General features: G+C 34.2%; 1 protein-coding gene across 5 annotated transcripts in view; it reads right to left on the minus strand.

The window, feature by feature from the left end:
- The window catches only part of IFT80 (intraflagellar transport 80), a 59,157-nt gene that overhangs the window by 19,628 nt on the left and 20,854 nt on the right, over positions 1–18,675 (minus strand). For 4 of the 5 annotated variants that reach the window (XM_087965238.1, XM_087965239.1, XM_087965240.1 and 1 more), the window contains 4 exons: positions 17,263–17,400; positions 6,463–6,642; positions 1,215–1,333; positions 517–591 (listed from right to left, as the gene is read on the minus strand). In XM_087965238.1, coding sequence (XP_087821364.1) covers positions 517–591; positions 1,215–1,333; positions 6,463–6,642; positions 17,263–17,400 — 512 coding nt within the window. The remainder of the gene's footprint in view (positions 1–516; positions 592–1,214; positions 1,334–6,462; positions 6,643–17,262; positions 17,401–18,675) is intronic. The other variant, XM_087965242.1, reaches the window with a different exon arrangement.

The following is an 18,675-nucleotide window of genomic DNA, read 5'->3' on the forward strand; positions in this document are numbered from 1 at the left end:
TGGACTGGACTAAACACAGTTTTGAGACAAGACCAACTGCAAGACTTTCCAGAGAGAAGCAAGTTCTCTCCCTCCAAATAATGCTCCTTTCCCACTCCAATTAGGTAAGGATGAAAGCCTGTCACAACAAGTTAAAGCTCCAATCATCTCCAGCAGGCAATTAGGCAAATGTTAAGGCCAATATATCTTTTTGCTCAAGCCACTGCCATCCTTCTCCTGCTAGGAAGATATAGCAGACATTTGTTTTAGCTCTTAAGTTACAACCAGCAAGTGACAGACCTAAAATAAATAGTAGCTACTACCTACATTTAAGACTGGGGGGAGGAGGGGGATGGACACACAAATTATTGTTTCTACTCTGTAGTTCCAACTATAAGAGAAATCTGTTATTCCACAGAAAAAAGGGAGTGTGGGATTGTCAATCCTCATTGAAATAAATGCAAATGCCTTATGGTATTTGAATAAATTTTATTTTAACAAAAATAAATGGTCTAAACAGTCATTTAAAATATATACCTTTCTGCTTGTAAAATTAAACTGACAGTTCCTTCTTTGAGGTCAAAGATTAAAGGTGTATTCCAGTTTTTAACTCTAAAATAAAGGGAAAGCAGTACATATTTCAAACTTGTTTAAACAAATCATTTAACGAATGTCTTCATTTATACAGAATATACAACCCCAAGAAAGCTACATATCCTAAGATTGCCAAATATGGAAAATATGGAAATACTTTTACTTGATTTAAAAACAAATTATCTAATTGCCTTTTATATTTTTCCTTTAGTTATTATAACAACATTGTTCAGTTACAGCTACTGTGATTCAAAAAATGTACATAGACACATAAGCGTATCCTACAAGAACATTGCATATTCCTTCAAAACAGCCCACATACCCATTTAAAAAGAACTTCACATTAAAAAAAAGTTCAGTGATTTGGCAATAGTAATTTGCTAGGCAGATCAATTAATAGTTCTAAAAATTCATAATTGCATTAAAAGACTTAGTTCTGTTAAGGAAACTATATGGGTTCACTACAAAGGCTTTCCTCATAGGTAACTAAGTATACCCAATCAATTTCGTGAGTAATTGTGAAGAGTTTTATACTGCAGTTTATTTGTTAAATTTTGTCTGCTTCTATAAATCAAACCACATCAAAATTATTACATATTTACACTTTATCAGATGATATCTCTTCAATTCTAATTACTTACGAGAATATGTAACACTGGAGAGATGTTGAAACTACTAAATGACCAAAATTCAAAGATGCTTTAATGACTCTGTCACGAAATTCCAGCAAATCCACTGCATCATTAAGTACATTACGAACCTAATAATAAAAAAGCCCATAGTTAAAGTAAATCAAATTTAAATATGTAAGTAGAGCATTTCAATTTTAATGTCAACTATAATAAATTTAAACAAATGTACCATTTCTTCAGCATTGTATTTAGCAATTAAAATACTTTTCCAGAAAAACCTTACAAGCAATTGTTTAAAAATAAGACCATATAATATATTGAGAATAAACCAAGCCAAACCAAACTAAAAGGACTCAATCCTTTTATGTAACACCTAGCTTAAAGATGACCAGAATAGAGCTGGGCATATCCTTTGAACGGAGTGTTTCAGGAGTGCAGGAGTGCTTGCAAAATATCATATCACTGAGGCAATCACATATTTTCTAAGTTTGTGCAGCTATTTCAGAAGCTCTCCCAGCTGTTTCCACATATGCATTCTTTTTGTTCTCTTCTTGTGAAATGGGTGTATTATGCACGTGAGGAGCCCCTGAAGTAGTCACTTAAGTTGAGACTGCTTAAATTGGGAATTCAAAAATAGATGCTTTGTATACTCTTATGAATTCTAAAGGACCGCTTACAAAAGACTTGCAATACTGTAATATTCAAACCACCAGATCAAGTCCTGACAAAAATATTTTCCATACATATGACATGATATTTTTATTTTTATTTATCAATTTAAGCACCACCTGTCTCACTCTCAAATAATTTCTAAAAGTTTAAATGGGCAAAGGATTGCATTTTAAGGAAGCTAACATGTGTAAATGTCAGTACAAGTAGGCTGTGAACCTCTCCTCACTCTTAATCCTATTTCAGTTGACTTTTTTTAGTTCACTAAATAAATACACCACCTACTGGAAGTTTCTATGACACAGAAGCCTTGCTAAATCTAACCTAAAACATCTCCTCCCTTCCTTGGCATTTCCCCAAATAATAATATATCCATTTTTCTTTTGAAATTTGCAATGTTTCTGTTATTGTTCATTATATTGGGATACTCTGTCACACTTCTTTGGCTTATGGAAATTATCAATTTTTCAAGGGTGGGACTCCACATTATATTCATATGGACACTCTTCTTGTATCTCTTCCTGTATCTGCACTCAACTTTCATTTTTACCAAAAAACCCAGTGAATTCTAACCATATATAATCAATGTTCTTCCTCTGCACATCACAGATATTTAAAATCTGGTTGGAAGAACTTACAATGTTCTGGAGTTTACAGAAATACTGTTTACAACTGATCACCAAATACTGTTTACAACTGATCACCATTTGCTGCCACTTGAAACACTCTGGTAATAATTAAGTTTGGTAATAATTAAATAATTAAACCACTTGGAAGAGCTTTGCATAGGGATATGCAATGAGATGCACTGACAACAGAGTATTGCTGATTTCTCCAAGACATTCTGTTTATCCCCTTGAATGGACCAATCTGGATATTCTGGAAAAGTTCACAGCATTTAAGACATTCTCTAATGCTTAATACATCTAGTTCAGGGGTGTCAAACTGGCAGCCCGCGGGCCGGATGTGTCATGTGCAGGCCACGCCCACCCCAACTTCATGAATGGGGAAAACGTTGCAAAAGTCACAGAACGGCAATGTGACATGGCGAGTTTGACACCCGTAATCCAGGTCATCACAAACCACTTTCTATTCAGTGTACTTTCAGAATAATATCACCCCAGAATACCTAGTTCAGAGCATTCTAGGGGAAAAAAGATGTAACATTCCACTGCTGGAGAGCCTAATTTTGTACATGCATGTTTCTGCCTGCAGAATTTATAATCAACATTTCCTTATCACCTCTCAGCACTTGGAAGCATTTTTTTCCTAAACTACCAGACTAATGTTAATGCAAATTAACTTTTGTGAAGAAGAATGAAGGAATGTGTGTTATTTTATTTCACCCCTCCCCTACTGCATGTGATGAATGTTGGAGGTCGCTGAACTACTGGATAGTTTAGACTGGTCCAAAATCACTCACTGAACTTCCATGGCTAAGAATGGACTTAAAGATGGGTCTCCCTGGCCATAGTCCATATTGTTAAGCACTACTAAACACACTGGCTCTCCAAAGAGACTCCAGTGCACATGACAATGCACAAAACCCTTGGATCTGTCTAAAACAACTATTTGTCACACTACAGATTTTCAAAATGTTAAAAAAATCACCAAATAAAATATTATTTGCTATATTTGGCTTTGTACTGCTGGCATTAGAGATTTACTTAATACATCAGAAAAATCCTGGGAAATTCTTGAAAAAAAATCTACCTAGTTTTGCAGAAAGAATAGCTCATTTTTATATAGTTGCAAGGAACTCACGGACAACTGGAACTTACAAACTGTCTTCCTTAAGCATTTACTGGAAGTAAATTCCACTGTATCATATTATCATAGCTGGAGGAAGTTTAGCAGTTTTATAGTCTAACCTACCAGACAAATGGCTGTCCAACCTTTACTTAAAAATCTCCAATAAGCTCCCATGACTTTAGGAGGCTCCACTGCTTAATAACCCTCATGATCAGGAAATTCCTATTAACTTTTGAATCTCTCTCTCTCTCTTTGTAAAGCCTCAACCTGCTGGTTCATGTTCTACCTTTGGGAGCCATGGAGAATAAATTCACATCCTATTCTCTATGACAATCCTTCTAGTATTGAAAGACTGATATCATGTCTCCCCTGGATCTTGGCTTCTTTAGGCTAAACATATCAATGTCTTTTAACTATTTTTCAAAGTGATTAGCTTCCAAGCACCTCATCATCTTTGTTGCTCTTCTCTGTACTCTTTCCAGTTCTCCAGGGTCCTCCTTGAATTATCATGAGAAGAACCAAATATGGTATTTCAGTGTGATCTGACCAGCGCAGCACAGAACTTCCTATGATCTTATTAGCAATTTTTGGCAGATGTAGCACATTGCTGGCTCATGCTTAATCTGTGGTCTACAAGGACACTTACATCTTTCTCACAGTACTATTTACAAGCCAGATACCACCTATCTTGTACTGGTACATTTTATTTTTCTTGCCTCAGTACAAAACCTTATATTCTTGTTGATGAATTGCATATTGTTGGCTGGAGCTCATTGTTCAAGCTTATCAAAATCCTTCTGAAGTGTTAACAGTACTTCCCCTATCAATTTTTGTGTTATCTGCCAACTGGATGAGCATCCTATCTATCCTATCACCTATGTCTTTATGAAAAAGAGAGCATTAGGCCCAGAATAGAAATGAGGTACCTATTGGATACCTCATTCCATTTGACTTGGAACTATTAAAGACCACGTTCAAGCTATGTTCTTAAACCAACTATGAATCTATCTAGTGGGATCATCCATCCCACATATTTCCATTTTTGAAGGATATTCAACTGGATTTACTTCTGAGTAGACATGTATTAGAGGCTGGTGCATTTAAAATGTTGTAAGCAACCTTGAGGCAAAACAGGCAGCAATCAAATCAAATAAAAAAATAGCTTCAATAAAACCTTTACAGAAAGTTGACATTTGGAAAATAAAAATGGTCAGTATTCCTTAGAAAAAAACAATGATAATAAGTAAGAAGAATAGGTGAAATATTAATAAGTTATTTAATAAATATTAAAAATGAGCCACTTTTTATTTAGTAATGGCATTCTATCTACAGTAATATATAATGAAATTTATTATAAAAATAATATAAATTAGAGAGAGAAGCATTACTTGCCAATACAAACTAAAGCAATCCAATATTGTATCCTGTATAGCTAACATTCATATACAGATTAATAGTACACTTTAGTAATAAAGATTTCATTGTACAGGTTACTCAGATATTTTTATAAGTAAAACACAATTCTAAATACAGGTTTTATTACATTCATTCATTACAATTTTATGGCTGGAAGTGAGTATAAAATATGATTTTTACCTACCAAATTTGTTTTCTGTATTTCCAGACAATGACTCATAACATTCCATCCAGTGAATATTCTTATATAACCAGCATCAAAATTGTCAAATGATTTTTAAGTACTTAATTAGAGATTTGGCCTATCCAATGTTGGGAACCAGGACGAAAAAACTTGGTCTAAATTCCTATTCTAAATTGAAATTCAGAAATTGTATATTATCTTCCAGTCCTTTGGTGTGATAATATAAGTCACTGTCTTTCTGGGGAATATAGCATATTTGCCAGATGAAATGCTATTTTATACTTCTAGATCGATTTTATAGTAGACAATTTTGATAAAAACCCATTTTTAAGTAAAACTATGTATTTGGAATCTATAAATGTAACTTTAAAAAAATGCTGTTGCCCCAAAATATTTTATTAAAAGATTTTAATAAAGGGACTCTTTAATTTTTGCTGTAGCTATTTATTTAGCAATACGCAATGTAAAACTGTTCCCCGGTCAAGCTTGACTCTGCAAGTATCCAGTAATAAAACAAGTGATCAGTATTACGCCTTGTTGAAAGCAATTATAATATCCACCAGCATTCTATAGAAATATATATTAATCAATTTAATTATGGTTTGGGAGAAAATGTGGTAATTTTCTGATTTTTAGATAAAAGAAAACAGGTATCTTTTACACTTGCCCTAAGCAAAAAAAACAGTACAAAAGAAGATTCAACACTTCAGAAACAGCTGATAACACTGCAGCTGCTATAATGGTAAACCACAGCTATACTGGATACAAATAAGATTTTTTTTTTTAAAAAAAGGCAACAAAGTTTTTCAAACATGAAGTATATGTTATTGCTTCCAAAGTACTGACTTTGTTTTCAAATGTTACAAAACTATATAAAAATATTCTTTTGATTCTGCCTTTCTAGCCAATGAAAGCATCAATCCAGGCTGAAATACACATTTTAGGTACTCTATGGGATAGCTCTAGATTTAAAGATTTGACTACGTTCATAAGTGCATGAACCAACATGCTCATTCCACTGGAGACACACTGAAGACTGTTTTACCTAGCTAAATGATAATATGTTATCCTCACGAACAATATATTATTGACTTAATACAAGTAAATTCTTAAAAAAGCCCCTGATTCAAGCCTGTTAACCACAAACATATCTAAAGGTATCAACTGTTTTGAAGAGAAAAGTTGTACTTAAAAAATAATCCACTGTTCACCAAACTTTAGATAGCCAACACATACCTCCATGGTTCTTCTCTTAGTTAATGTTATTCCAAAGTTTTTCCATACCCAGCGCTGTTCCACAACATGGGCAAAAATCACATGTCCGTTTCCACAAGCCCCAGCTAATTGTGTACCATCAGTAGACCAGGCAATATTGAATATGCTGCCAGTGTTTGGCTTCTCTAAAGCATAGGACCACTGTAAAATATTTTTTAAAAAATAATTTAAAATTTAAATAATCCTACCTATAGTGTAGTATATAAAACATATAATAAACTTGTGTTTGTTACACATATTATACATATGATTAATAGCATTATACATATATCTATTTTATTTTGTTTTTTTAAAGCAAAGACATGAATTGCAACAAGATAGTCATAGACAAGAAAGGCGAAAAAACTCTTTTTAATAAGGTGAACTAGGTGCACAATAAAAGCAAAACTACAATATTGCTACCATTTCACACAATATCAATTTTAATTTAATATGACATAAGAATATTGCTTTTAATGACAAATGTACTTTAAATGCAGTACATTATTATAAAAGTTTCCATTTAAGAATATTCCTATTTTTAAATTTTTTTGAAAAAGATGGCACTAGAAATACTTGAATAGTAATTGCTAAAATGATGGCACTTTCAAAATTATATTTCTTGTTACAAGTCTTGACAGTTGAAATTTCAGGGGGGAAAATACCAATAATGGCAGAGAAAAATAGAAACATTTCATTTTAATGCTAAAAAATTGAAGATCAACAGAAAATTCTTTATGGGTGACAGAGGCAGGGATAATGGGAGATAAATAACTTCATTAAAACTATATAATGAAGCAGTTCATTTGGAATATGTGATTCCATTCATACTGGAAATAGCAAAACTATGGATTGAGACTTACAAGAGTCTTGTAATTAGGTTCTTATAAGTGTAAGAAATATAAAGAACACATTTAATAAAGCTATGTTTCAGTTTGAAGGATGAAAAGTTTAGAAGTGAGAAACAATGTTTCCCCATTAACTTACTTTAAAGAGCATCTGGATTTTTATGATATATCTAGGAAAATTCCATTGTGGTTATGAAGAAAATGCGATTAATATAAAATAAGAAATTTCTATAACAATGTTACACAGTAAAGGAGAGATAAAATCTGAGGCAGACCATCAGATATCTTGATTTGATTTCACATCAAATGTGATTTTAACTTGAAACTTTTTGAATTATAAAGTGAAACGGCTAATTCAGCCTTTGAACAATTTTGAGAAATTAATTATTATCATTCATAACCCAAAATAACAATTTCCAGAACATACAAGATGCCATAAGGGATAAGCAATCCTTTTATTTAACTGCAGGCTATGGGATATAGATTTGAGCAAACAATTAATAATAATTCAATGAAATGTTTGAAGGGATGCAAACAAAACAATTCATTTATTCCTATGTTGTATTATTCTAACAGAAAATTTTATGGTAAGAATGCATCCCTGAGTTGAGTTTATTAAATGTATTTATTTATTTGTTAAACTTATTTGCTGCCTATCTCAATATGGGCTACTCTAGGTGCTTAGAAAAGTACAAAGGAATAAATTAAAACAGTGTGAACAGAAGTAAGATAATAGAGTAATAAAATAAACAAAAAGAACAAGATGAGAAATACAACTGTATAGTTACCAAAAAAGAATGATGTGCGGGGAACAAGAAGGAAGGTTGAGCCTGACATTAATACAAAATACGTTTGAGAGAATACTAATTTATTCTGATTAATAAAAACTTATATTCTCATTCTTAGTTGCCAAACCTAAGGTCAACAGTGAAACTTTAAATAACAATTAAAAATGGTGTTCAAATATACCATCTCACATAAAATTCAATTTTTGCATGAAGGAATGAATCGCAATGGAATGATTATTATAGTGTAAAAATATTGAATGAATGTTGCCTTGTGAACTTTTACTGTTATTAGAATATAAAATAAAAGCAAGATTTAAAGCAAAAAATGAAAAATAAAAGTCCATTTCAAAACTGTTTAGTCAATGAAACAGAGGTTGTGAAACATTTCTGTAAATATGTGGGGTGAGAAAGTTCATAGGGGAAGACCCTTCTTTGTGGTTTCCAAGCAGGGGTTTTATTGTAAGGAAATGCTATTAAACACAAAAATATTATCATACATGAAGTGGGACACACAGATCAAGCAGGGTACTTCAAAGATATATCAATGGATAGTAATTGGGTATACAATAAAATAATATTTTAAAAAGAGCTACTACTCTATTTTCCCCACAAATAGGATTCTGTTGCCTAAAAGGATCCTCAAGTGCACAGGGAAAATAGATAATAATCAAATAGTGTTACATAAATCTTTCTAAATTAAGAAGTCAAAAATTATACTAGTGAAACCAGGATTTATTCTTTTTTTGGACTAATTAAAAAGAATGCATTATATCATTTACATATATAGCAGTATATACAAATACAATCACATCTTTATATTTCATTTAACAACTCAGATAAATCATATGACCATGTTCTCCCTTAAATTACCTAGAAGAATTATGTAACTGCTGTTTATTTTGTGCATGACAGCAATATAAGAAAAGCTATTTTCTAGGACAAAAGACCAAAAGGTGTTATTGTTACAAAAACAGTCAAAACTGCCACTCTCAAGCACAAACTGGCAAACAAAACTGAGTGAAATAAATTACTGTGATTATATCTTACTGTTAAGAAATTTCTTTCATTGTTCAATCAAAATGTATTTTGTATTGTATTGATCCCTGATATATAGTAGCAGAAAACCAGTTTGCTATCTTCTATAAGACAATCCTTCAGTATATAAGAGAAAAATATGAAGGTTTTTTTTTTTTTTTGCAGAAAATTCACTTTGTTTAAAAAAAGAAAATTCACTTTCTTTCATGTAAGAAACTTCATTTCTGCCCCATTCCTGTGCAGTGAAAATATAAATCTGCCTGTTTTTTAAGTATTTTAGATGACTGGCAAATATATCTGGGTAACAACTGCATGACTGATTCAACTTTGTACAATTGGATTGAAGATGAACTTCAAAAACTTGCTAAATTCATCATGGAAAGGCCTTCTTTATTAGATTACTTCTAAAAGTTGACAGTGAAGTGCCAAAAGCTCTCCCAGAGAACCAGAGATAGCTATCTCAGTTAAAACCAAAGTCTATTCTTCCAGAAACAGATTTCCTGCTATACCAGATAGAGAACTTAATATAAAACAGATGCAAATGCAAGGTTTTTTTAAAACTGTGCTTATATTTGCTGTACTTTCTCGATTGGTCTAAGATAATTCTGAGGATTCACATGGTATAGAGCCCTGATGGCGAACCTTTGGCATGTGTGCTGGAAATGGCACGCAGAGCCATCTCCACCGGCACGCGAGTCATTGCCCCAGAGCAAGTCTACTGAGCATATGCGTGCGCTGCCCACCAGCTGATCATCGGGTAGCTGCCATGCATGTGTGAGGGGGCAGGTGTGTGTGGGAGACATGTGCACATGCGTAGAAATGGCAAATATATCTGGGTATATATTACCAAATATATATATTACCAAAAGCAGCTATTACCAAACTGCATGGGGGTCAGTGTGCATGTGCAGAGACATGCAACATGTGCATGGGAGTTGTGCGTGCATGAGCAGGGGCATGGGGGGGCTTTTGCCTTATGGGTGCAGGCACGCACACGCGCACACTTTTGGCACACGATGATGGAAAGGTTAGCCATCACTGGTATAAAGAAACAAATAAAGCAGCTATTACCAAACTGCTTGGCACTTGGGCTTGGCAAACCACCCCTCAAATTTGTAGCACGTTGCCTGCTAATGAAATGTACATTCACAAATGTACAGCACTGAAAGGTGAGATACAAACACATCAAAATGAGGAAACAGTCTTTCAATTATAAAGTATGCAACCATTTAAGTCCTAAGTTCTTTTTTTTCATGAAGTTCCTCAGTTAACCTACATAAAATAGCCTTAATTGGCCTAAATTTCTGCTTGGAATTATTGCCTGACATTTGCTGTTTAGGCATACCAGGAAGATCCTAAATATTTTTATGTTCTTTATTATTTTCCAAGAGATTGTATTTTACCTTTGTATTTTATTCTTCTGCTCTAGATGTAAGTAAGACAATGCAATTTTGCCTTGGAAATACAGTGGCAAGGATATGTGCAAGTTCTTTAATAATTAATTCTCTGCTATGCTTGCTTTTTTATTTATTTTTATTTTTTATTTATTTATTTTGGTCAATTGCTTACAAGATAATAGGTATAAGTAAAAACATAGTTATGAATACATGGATACATATAAGAAAAATAAAAAATATATATAAAAGAAACAATAGGACAGGGACGGTAGGCACGTTGGTGAGCTTATGCACACCCCCTACAGACCTCTTAGGAAAGGGGTGAGGTCAACAGTAGACAGTTTAAGGTTAAAGTTTTGGGGGTTTGGCAAAAAAAACACAGAGTCAGTAGAGTATTCCAGACACTGACCACTCTGTTGCTGAAGTCATATTTCCTGAAATCAAGTTTGGTGTGATTAACCTTGAGTTTTTATCTATTGTGTGCTCTTGTGTTGTTATGGTTGAAGCTGAAGTATTCATTGACAGGTAGGACATTGCAATGTATGATTTTATATACTATACTTAGATCGGACCGAAGGCGGCGTAGTTCTAGGTTTTCTAGGTCAAGAATTTTGAGTCTGGTGGCATAAGGTATTCTGCAACGAGGAGAGGAAAACTCTTCTTGTGAAATATTTCTGGACTTTCTCAACTGTATTAATATCAGATACGTAATGTGGGTTCCAGACTGATGAGCTGTATTGGTCTAGCAAATGTTTTGTATGCTCTAGTTATTAGTGTAATATTACCAGAGAAAAAGCTATGTAAGATTACGTTAACAACTCTTAACGCCTTTTTGGTTATGTAGTTACAGTGGGCTCTAGCACTTAGTTCATTTGAGATGAGTACTCCAAGATCCTTGACAGAGTTTGGATCATCAACAAAGTCTTGACTATTCAGCCTGTATTTTATTTTCTGTTTTGTTTTTTTTTGCCAATATGTAGGACAGAGCATTTATTTGTTGAGATTTCAAGTTGCCATTTGTTTGACCATTCTGATACATAGTTGAGGTCTTTTTGAAGGATAGCAGTATTGTCTGTGGTGTTGAATAGCTTTACATCATCAGTGAAGAGAATGCAGTTGCTCTTGATATGATCACAGTGGTCATTTATGTAGAGTATGAAAAGAATTGGTCCTAGAACACTGCCTTGGGGGACACCACTGTTGACAGGTACAGAATTTGATAGAACGCTCCCAATCTTGACCATTTGTTGTCTGTTTGACAGGAATGCTTCTATCCAGTTATGCAGGTGTCCAGAGATTTATTTTCCTACACAACTTTATTTATATAGCTTTATTTTCCTACACAGGCATTCAAGAAATGAAATACTTTTCTTCAGATCAAGAGCTGTTATTTGGTTTTTGAATGGCATTCCAGGAAATGGTGTTCAATTAAGCAAGTATGGATGAATACAAATAAAAACTGATTAATACAAATTAATTAGAGGGTAACACTTCATGGCATCTACTACAGTTATCTACTATGTATGGGTTAGAACATATTTCTCACTTTCCCTACAATCTATTATATCTCATATCACAACTTCACTAAAACTTTTTTTTAGCTATCACTAGACTGATGATAAATCCAACCGAGCCCGACTTGTAAAATTAACTTTTGAGCTCTCATATTATTGTATTTGCCGGCATATAAGACGACTGGGCGTATAAGACGACTCCCCCACTTGGAGGCATGTTTTTCAGGGCAAAAAAGTCATCTTATACGCCGACAAATACGGTAACTAATCATCCAATATTTACACAGTGTGTATGTTATTCTGTGTTGGAAGTGAAGGATGTTTGAACTCTCTTAGATGGACTGTCTAAAGGAGCGTGTCTTGGAGTAGGCAGGCGTTACTCCAGAACCCTGGCCCTTCCCCTCGGGCTTTCCCGCAACAGAGTCCTCTTGCAACGCGTCCGCTAGGTCAGCCAAATGATCCCGGCGGGGTCACCGGAAACGCCCTCCAGAAATCCCCGGGGCTGCAGTGGCAGGGCGGAGTGCCAGGGGCCGTGGGAGGAGCAGGAAGGCGGGCAGCCTTCACATGGCCCTGCCTGGGGCGACAGGAGCGACCCATGCTCTCGCTCCCCCCAGTCACTGCAGCCTCGGGCGGAGCGAGGCGAGCGGGATTCGAACCTGATTCAGAGACGCGGGGAGGCTCTTGGCGGAAGCGACGCGGGGATCCGGGAAGCCAGAGGCGCCTTCGCTGCGTCCCACAAGCATCCGAAAGCCGGCAGTGGATATACCGTATTTGCCGGCGTATAAGACCCCCCCACTTGGAGGCATGTTTTTCAGGGCAAAAAAGTCATCTTATACGCCGGCAAATACGGTATATAGATTCTTATTTAGATACATGATTGCTTCTTTATTTGTAAATTATATTGGTTGCATTTATTTTGGGACCTTTTCAATTGCATTTTAATCATTGTTCTATATGAGATTTTTGTTGTTGATGTCTGCCAAAGTAATTATTTGAACATTTTGATTTTTGTGTACTTTTATCAATGTCCAACTATTTATTTTGTTCCCTAAGAGATTATGGTATTATTTAAGAACTGTAATTCAATATATAAAAATAATCTATGGTGACTGAAATAACTTTTCCTACAAAAATTTTTGTTGCAAATTATAAGCAATTAAGGAAGCTATATTCTTTACAGGTAGTTCTCATCTTACAACAGTTCATTTAGTGACTGTTCGAACGGCAAAGAAAAAAGTCACTTATGACCGTTTTTCACACTTAAAACCATTTTAGCAACACCATGGTCACATGATAAAAATTCAGACACTTGGCACCTAGTTCATATTTATAATGATTGCACTTTCCAGGGGTCATATGATCACCTTTTGTAACCTTCTAACAAGCAAAGTCAATAGGAAAGCCACCAGTTCGCACCTATTCGCTAGAACTGGTTGTTAATATTCTAAGCAGTTCGGAGAACCAGTTCTTAGAAGAAATTACTGGCCTCATCCTGTAAGGAAGGCAGGAAGGAAACATTCTGGTGTTGCTTACAGAAACTGCCTCTCCGTTAATCCTTATTACATTCTTGGCAGGACTAGACTTCCTGTCTCAGGAACATCTCTGGAGTTTTTTTCCCCTCCTTTGTTGGTACTTTGCTTGTGTGGAGTGACCATTCAAAGTTACAATGGCACTGAAAAAAAGTGACCATTTTTGACCATTTTTCACACTTACGACTGTTGCAGCATCCCCACAGTCATGAGAGGCCAGGTGAGAAGATGCATGCCTCGATGTGAGTGATATTGAATTGGCCACACCCAGCCAATAACATGACCACCAAGCCATGTCCACCCAGTTACATGACCATCAAACCATACCCACCACCTAAGCCACGCCCACAGAACTGGTTGTTAAAAAATTTGAATCCCATCCCTGCCTTTAAACCCTATAAATTTTAAAATGATGAAAAGCATGGACACAGGATTTTTCCCCGTTTCATACTTTAAAAACACTTTTAAAGGTGTGCTTGACACCTAAAATGAGAGGTGAAGATGTTGTCCAGAAATCCAGTGACTTTGAGTTCTAATCGCACTTTAGCCATGAAAAACTGGCTGGTGACTTTAGGTCACTCTATCTCGGTCCAATCTACCTCACAGGATTGTTGTTGTGGGGAAAAATAAAAAAGTGATATGTTTGCCACCTTGAGTTGTATATGAAAAAAAGGCAGGATATAATTATTTTTTTTTTAAAAAAGGGACTTTCAAAGAGTATACCTATAGAAATGGCAAACTATATACTTTTAGTATTAGCACTCCTTAGTATTATTAGTGCTACAAGGGAAAAAAAAGGCTGATGCAAAAAAGTGTATGTTAGTGTATTTAATTAGATTATGCTTTATAACTAGTCACATATGCTGCAGAAGGGTTAATGATATGTATATCTCCTGATGGTTCTCCAGGGAGCAATTTGCTGATTCAGCTCCATTACATCAGACACAATAAAAATGTCTGTGTTGACCAAAAAGTCAGGCCTGGTTCTCTTCAAACACTATCATACAAATAACCAGTGAATCATTCTCTCTTCTCTCTCAGCACTAGCACAGCTAATTCTTTAGCAGCTATTTATATTTAAGTCAAAGAAAAAACTTGCATGAAGCAGCAGAAATGTATAGAGGCAAGTCTAATAAATTATTACAGCCAGCTGTAAAGGAATAGATAGCATCTGGCTTTAGCTTCTGTTAAAATCCACTCCTCTCCCAGAGCAAAAGAAAAAAAGAAAGCTTTATAGGAAGCCCATTTAAAGAAATGTATTCTGTACATTCATTTAGTTATGCCATTTAATCAATTAAGAACATTGTCATTTTGTAATAAACTTAAGATTTATTTTCTTTAAATCAGCAATAAATAAAAATGTAGTTTAAATCTTCACTTTCCCCATAGGATTAAAAATGGAGGAGGAATATCCTTGTTAATATTGAGGAATGTTTAGGACAAATATTATGCAACTGCTTCCACTTAACTCTGTAATATTCTTAAACCAGTTTTCTTTTTCTATACCATTCAATTATGCTTTTTTTCAAATTGAAGGAAGAACTCTGTAAATGTAGTTTGCTTGGAAAGAGACATATTTGAGACAAGCATACATCTGAAGTTTACTCTTTTAACTCTCAATTAGTAAAACAAAAACTTTGATGGATTACATTAAATAATCTTCTGTTAAGGTATTCGTTATAATGGTTGTAACTGCCAATACAAATTGCTGGAGAAAGGATTAAAATTATGGATTATTCTGACACAAAAATGAATGTCCATGTTCTCAAATGCTTATTTTGTGAAGATATAAAATTACTCATAATTTATTCTAACTATTCCATATTATTTTGGAGTTTGGTAGTAACTTGTATAATCTAAAAATTTGCTATTTTTTTTCAATGAAGCTTCTCCATGAAAGATACTTTGTGTAGGGAAGGAGAGTGAAGGAACAAGCCTGTGTGAGACAGATGAACACACAAACAGTCCAAAAAGGCAGATCACCCATGAGAGAAGTTAAATATGGACAGATGGTTTAAAAGGGGCAGAATGCAAAAGACTTAGGTAAAGAGACTTACAATACATTACAATTCAAGAAGTCACTTTCAATTTTCTAAATGCCAGTAAATATTGGTGAGATGGGTGGCAAACAAATTTAATAAATAAAACAAATAACTGTCAGCAATTGTTTATTATTTACTGTTTTCTCAAACACAAGTGGTCCTCGCTTAACAACTGAGCCCACAACAGGTCTAAATAAGTGGTAACTACAACTAGTCCTTATTCTTACAAAGGTTGCAGCATCCTGTGGTCATGTAATCGCCTTTGTCAGCTTCCTACAAGCAAAATCAATGAGGAAGCCAGAAGGAGATCAGAAATAGCGATCTCCCAATTTAAGGACAGGATGCACTCAACGGCAGCAACCAGAAGTGTCAGAATTGATGGGACTACGCAGCATGGTCACATAACATCACACTTTACAATCATATTACTTTGCAACAGGAATTCTGTTCCCAATTACTGTTGTTAAGTGAGTAACTGTTGATGTATCTTGGAATGTTAGGGTGCAAGAAGGCAAGAGGAATAGGAGCAGTACAAAAATACAAACAAAATGACACATTACACATACACACTCTTGACTACGCTGAAGATTCAACATTATTGTGCAGAAGCAAGCAGTTTATTTGCACATTTATGCCTCATCCCTACGCCATTTGTGGTTCATAGAGTGAAGCAACTCAGGCCAGAAGTTATACTTCACAGTAATCATTTTATAACTTATAACTAAATTTTTTTTAAATCTTAAATCAACTTTAATATTTGAATTTTAATATTATTTACTATTTATATATTGAAATATACCACCCTCTTTAAAGGAGCTGGATGGTATAAAAACACAAAATATAAATAAATAAATTGTATTACCAGGGTATGTTGTAGGGGCCAATGAAAAGATGGAAGCAGTTTAGAATAGAAGATAGAGAACTGAGCAGTAATTTTGATTTTCATTTCATGTCACTGCAAGTATTTCAAGGCTGCTCAACAATGTAATTGGAATAATATCAGCAACCCAATAATTCTTAACTTTACATCAGTCTTATATCATGCCCAATCAGCACATCTCAGAAAAATTCTTAGATATATCTCCTCCACAAACACACTCTACAAAATCTTTCTAAAGTTTATCTTATGGTTGTTTGAAAAAATATCTTTCTCTGAAGCATATTCAAAAGCATATTCACTAGAATGAGCAACCAAAATTAAAAACTATGAAATGATACTCTGACCCAACAGATTCTTGTACAAAAAGACAAGATGGATTTTATTTGAAGAACTAATAACCATAAGTTACTTAATCAATTTCCTTAAACAGAATTCTGGAAATGAAACACAATAAAAGACATAGAAACAGACATCATCTGAAATCAAATTAACTGAAGGATATGTTGTTAAAATTGAACAAGTAACAGTTGCTAAATACTGTATATCCATAGATTAAAAAAACCTTGCTGATAGAATATAATAGAATGAGAAGAAAAACATGTCTTACATTCATCTATAAATTTAATAATTTTATTTAAAATTCAAGAAAAATATATAATTAAAATCTTAATTTTTGATCCCGTTTTCTTGAGTTGTATAATACACTTAATATTTTTAAATAAATATATACCCTCTAAACTATTACTTACCCCTGTTTTATCACAAAGTCGTAAAGTGTGAAAGGATCCAACAGCAAATAATTCCCCATCCAAAGCCCAAGCAACAGAAGTGACAGGATATTCATGGGACAATGAGCTATACAGCAGACGACCATAGCTATCCCATACCTATTTTATTAAAGAACAAAAAACACAATCAAGTTTTGTATCATGATGTGATTTCATTTCAGTGAGACTGTAGTTTGTTTTTGCACTCATGTAAAGTAGTATTAATGTAATCTTTATTCAAAACTTAATAACATTTAAAATTTCCAATCTAAGTATTTATTCTTGATTATGTTAGTGCAATTAAATTGAATATTTTCCAAAAACCCAAAGTATTTATTAATATAATGAACACTTATTATGATTTTTTTACAATTTTTAAACTTTTAATTCAAAATTTATATGTATGTATGTATGTATGTATGTATATATGTATGTATGTATGTAAGTATGTATATAGTTTTATATTTTGATGTGTTTTTTTAATTTTAAAAATAAACTTTATTAAAGATTAAAAAATATGTACAATGCATAAGATATTTCATTACAAACGAAATCGATGTGTAAAACAAAACGCATAAGTATAAAACATATATGTTTCTAATCAATTAGACAGTATGTTCTTTTTTCAAAAACAATTTTTCTAATATTCATTTTCTGTTTCTGGTAACTACTCTTAGTCTAACCACTTAATTTTTTCCATTCCTTATCTTTTTATTCCCTGGTTTTTATCCTTAATCCATTTATCCCAAACTGTACTATATTTTGAGTCTACCTCATCTTTTAGTTTTTGGGTAAGTACATCCATTTCAGCCCTATATTAAAAGTCTGCCTCACAGACGAACAGAATACAGAAGCCTGATGATGGCAGATGAGATTCTGCCGAAATGTTGCTACAACTTTAAAAGCACAACTACAATGACGTGGGAAAATACCCGAACAAAGCTGAATACCATACATGTAAGTACCCGCGAAAACTGAAGAAAACACACACACACACACACACACACACACATATATGTCTAGGTGTGTTCGTTGAACGCAATACAGAAGCCTGATGATGGCAGATGAGATTCTGCCGAAATGTTGCTACAACTTTAAAAGCACAACTATAATGACGTGGAAAAATACCCGAACAAAGCTAAATACCATACATGTAAGTACCCGCAAAAGAAAGCATAATATATATTGCAGCAGTCCCCAACTTTTCTGGCTAAAGTGTTGGCGGAGGACCATGCGGTGCGAGCCACTCTGGCTGTGCAAGCGACAGGAGTGCACAGCTCAATTTGTACAAGAGGCGCATGTACCCACCACTTATGCGACTGGAGCTACATGTGCACTTGCCCGCTGCTTACATGGCTGAATTTTGAATGGGCTGTGGCCCAGGGCGTAGGGACC

This window comes from Notechis scutatus, chromosome 4, assembly GCF_049901735.1.
Source record: "Notechis scutatus isolate UNSWTSFEM ecotype Mainland chromosome 4, rNotScu1.2, whole genome shotgun sequence".
Lineage (NCBI taxonomy): Eukaryota > Metazoa > Chordata > Lepidosauria > Squamata > Elapidae > Notechis > Notechis scutatus.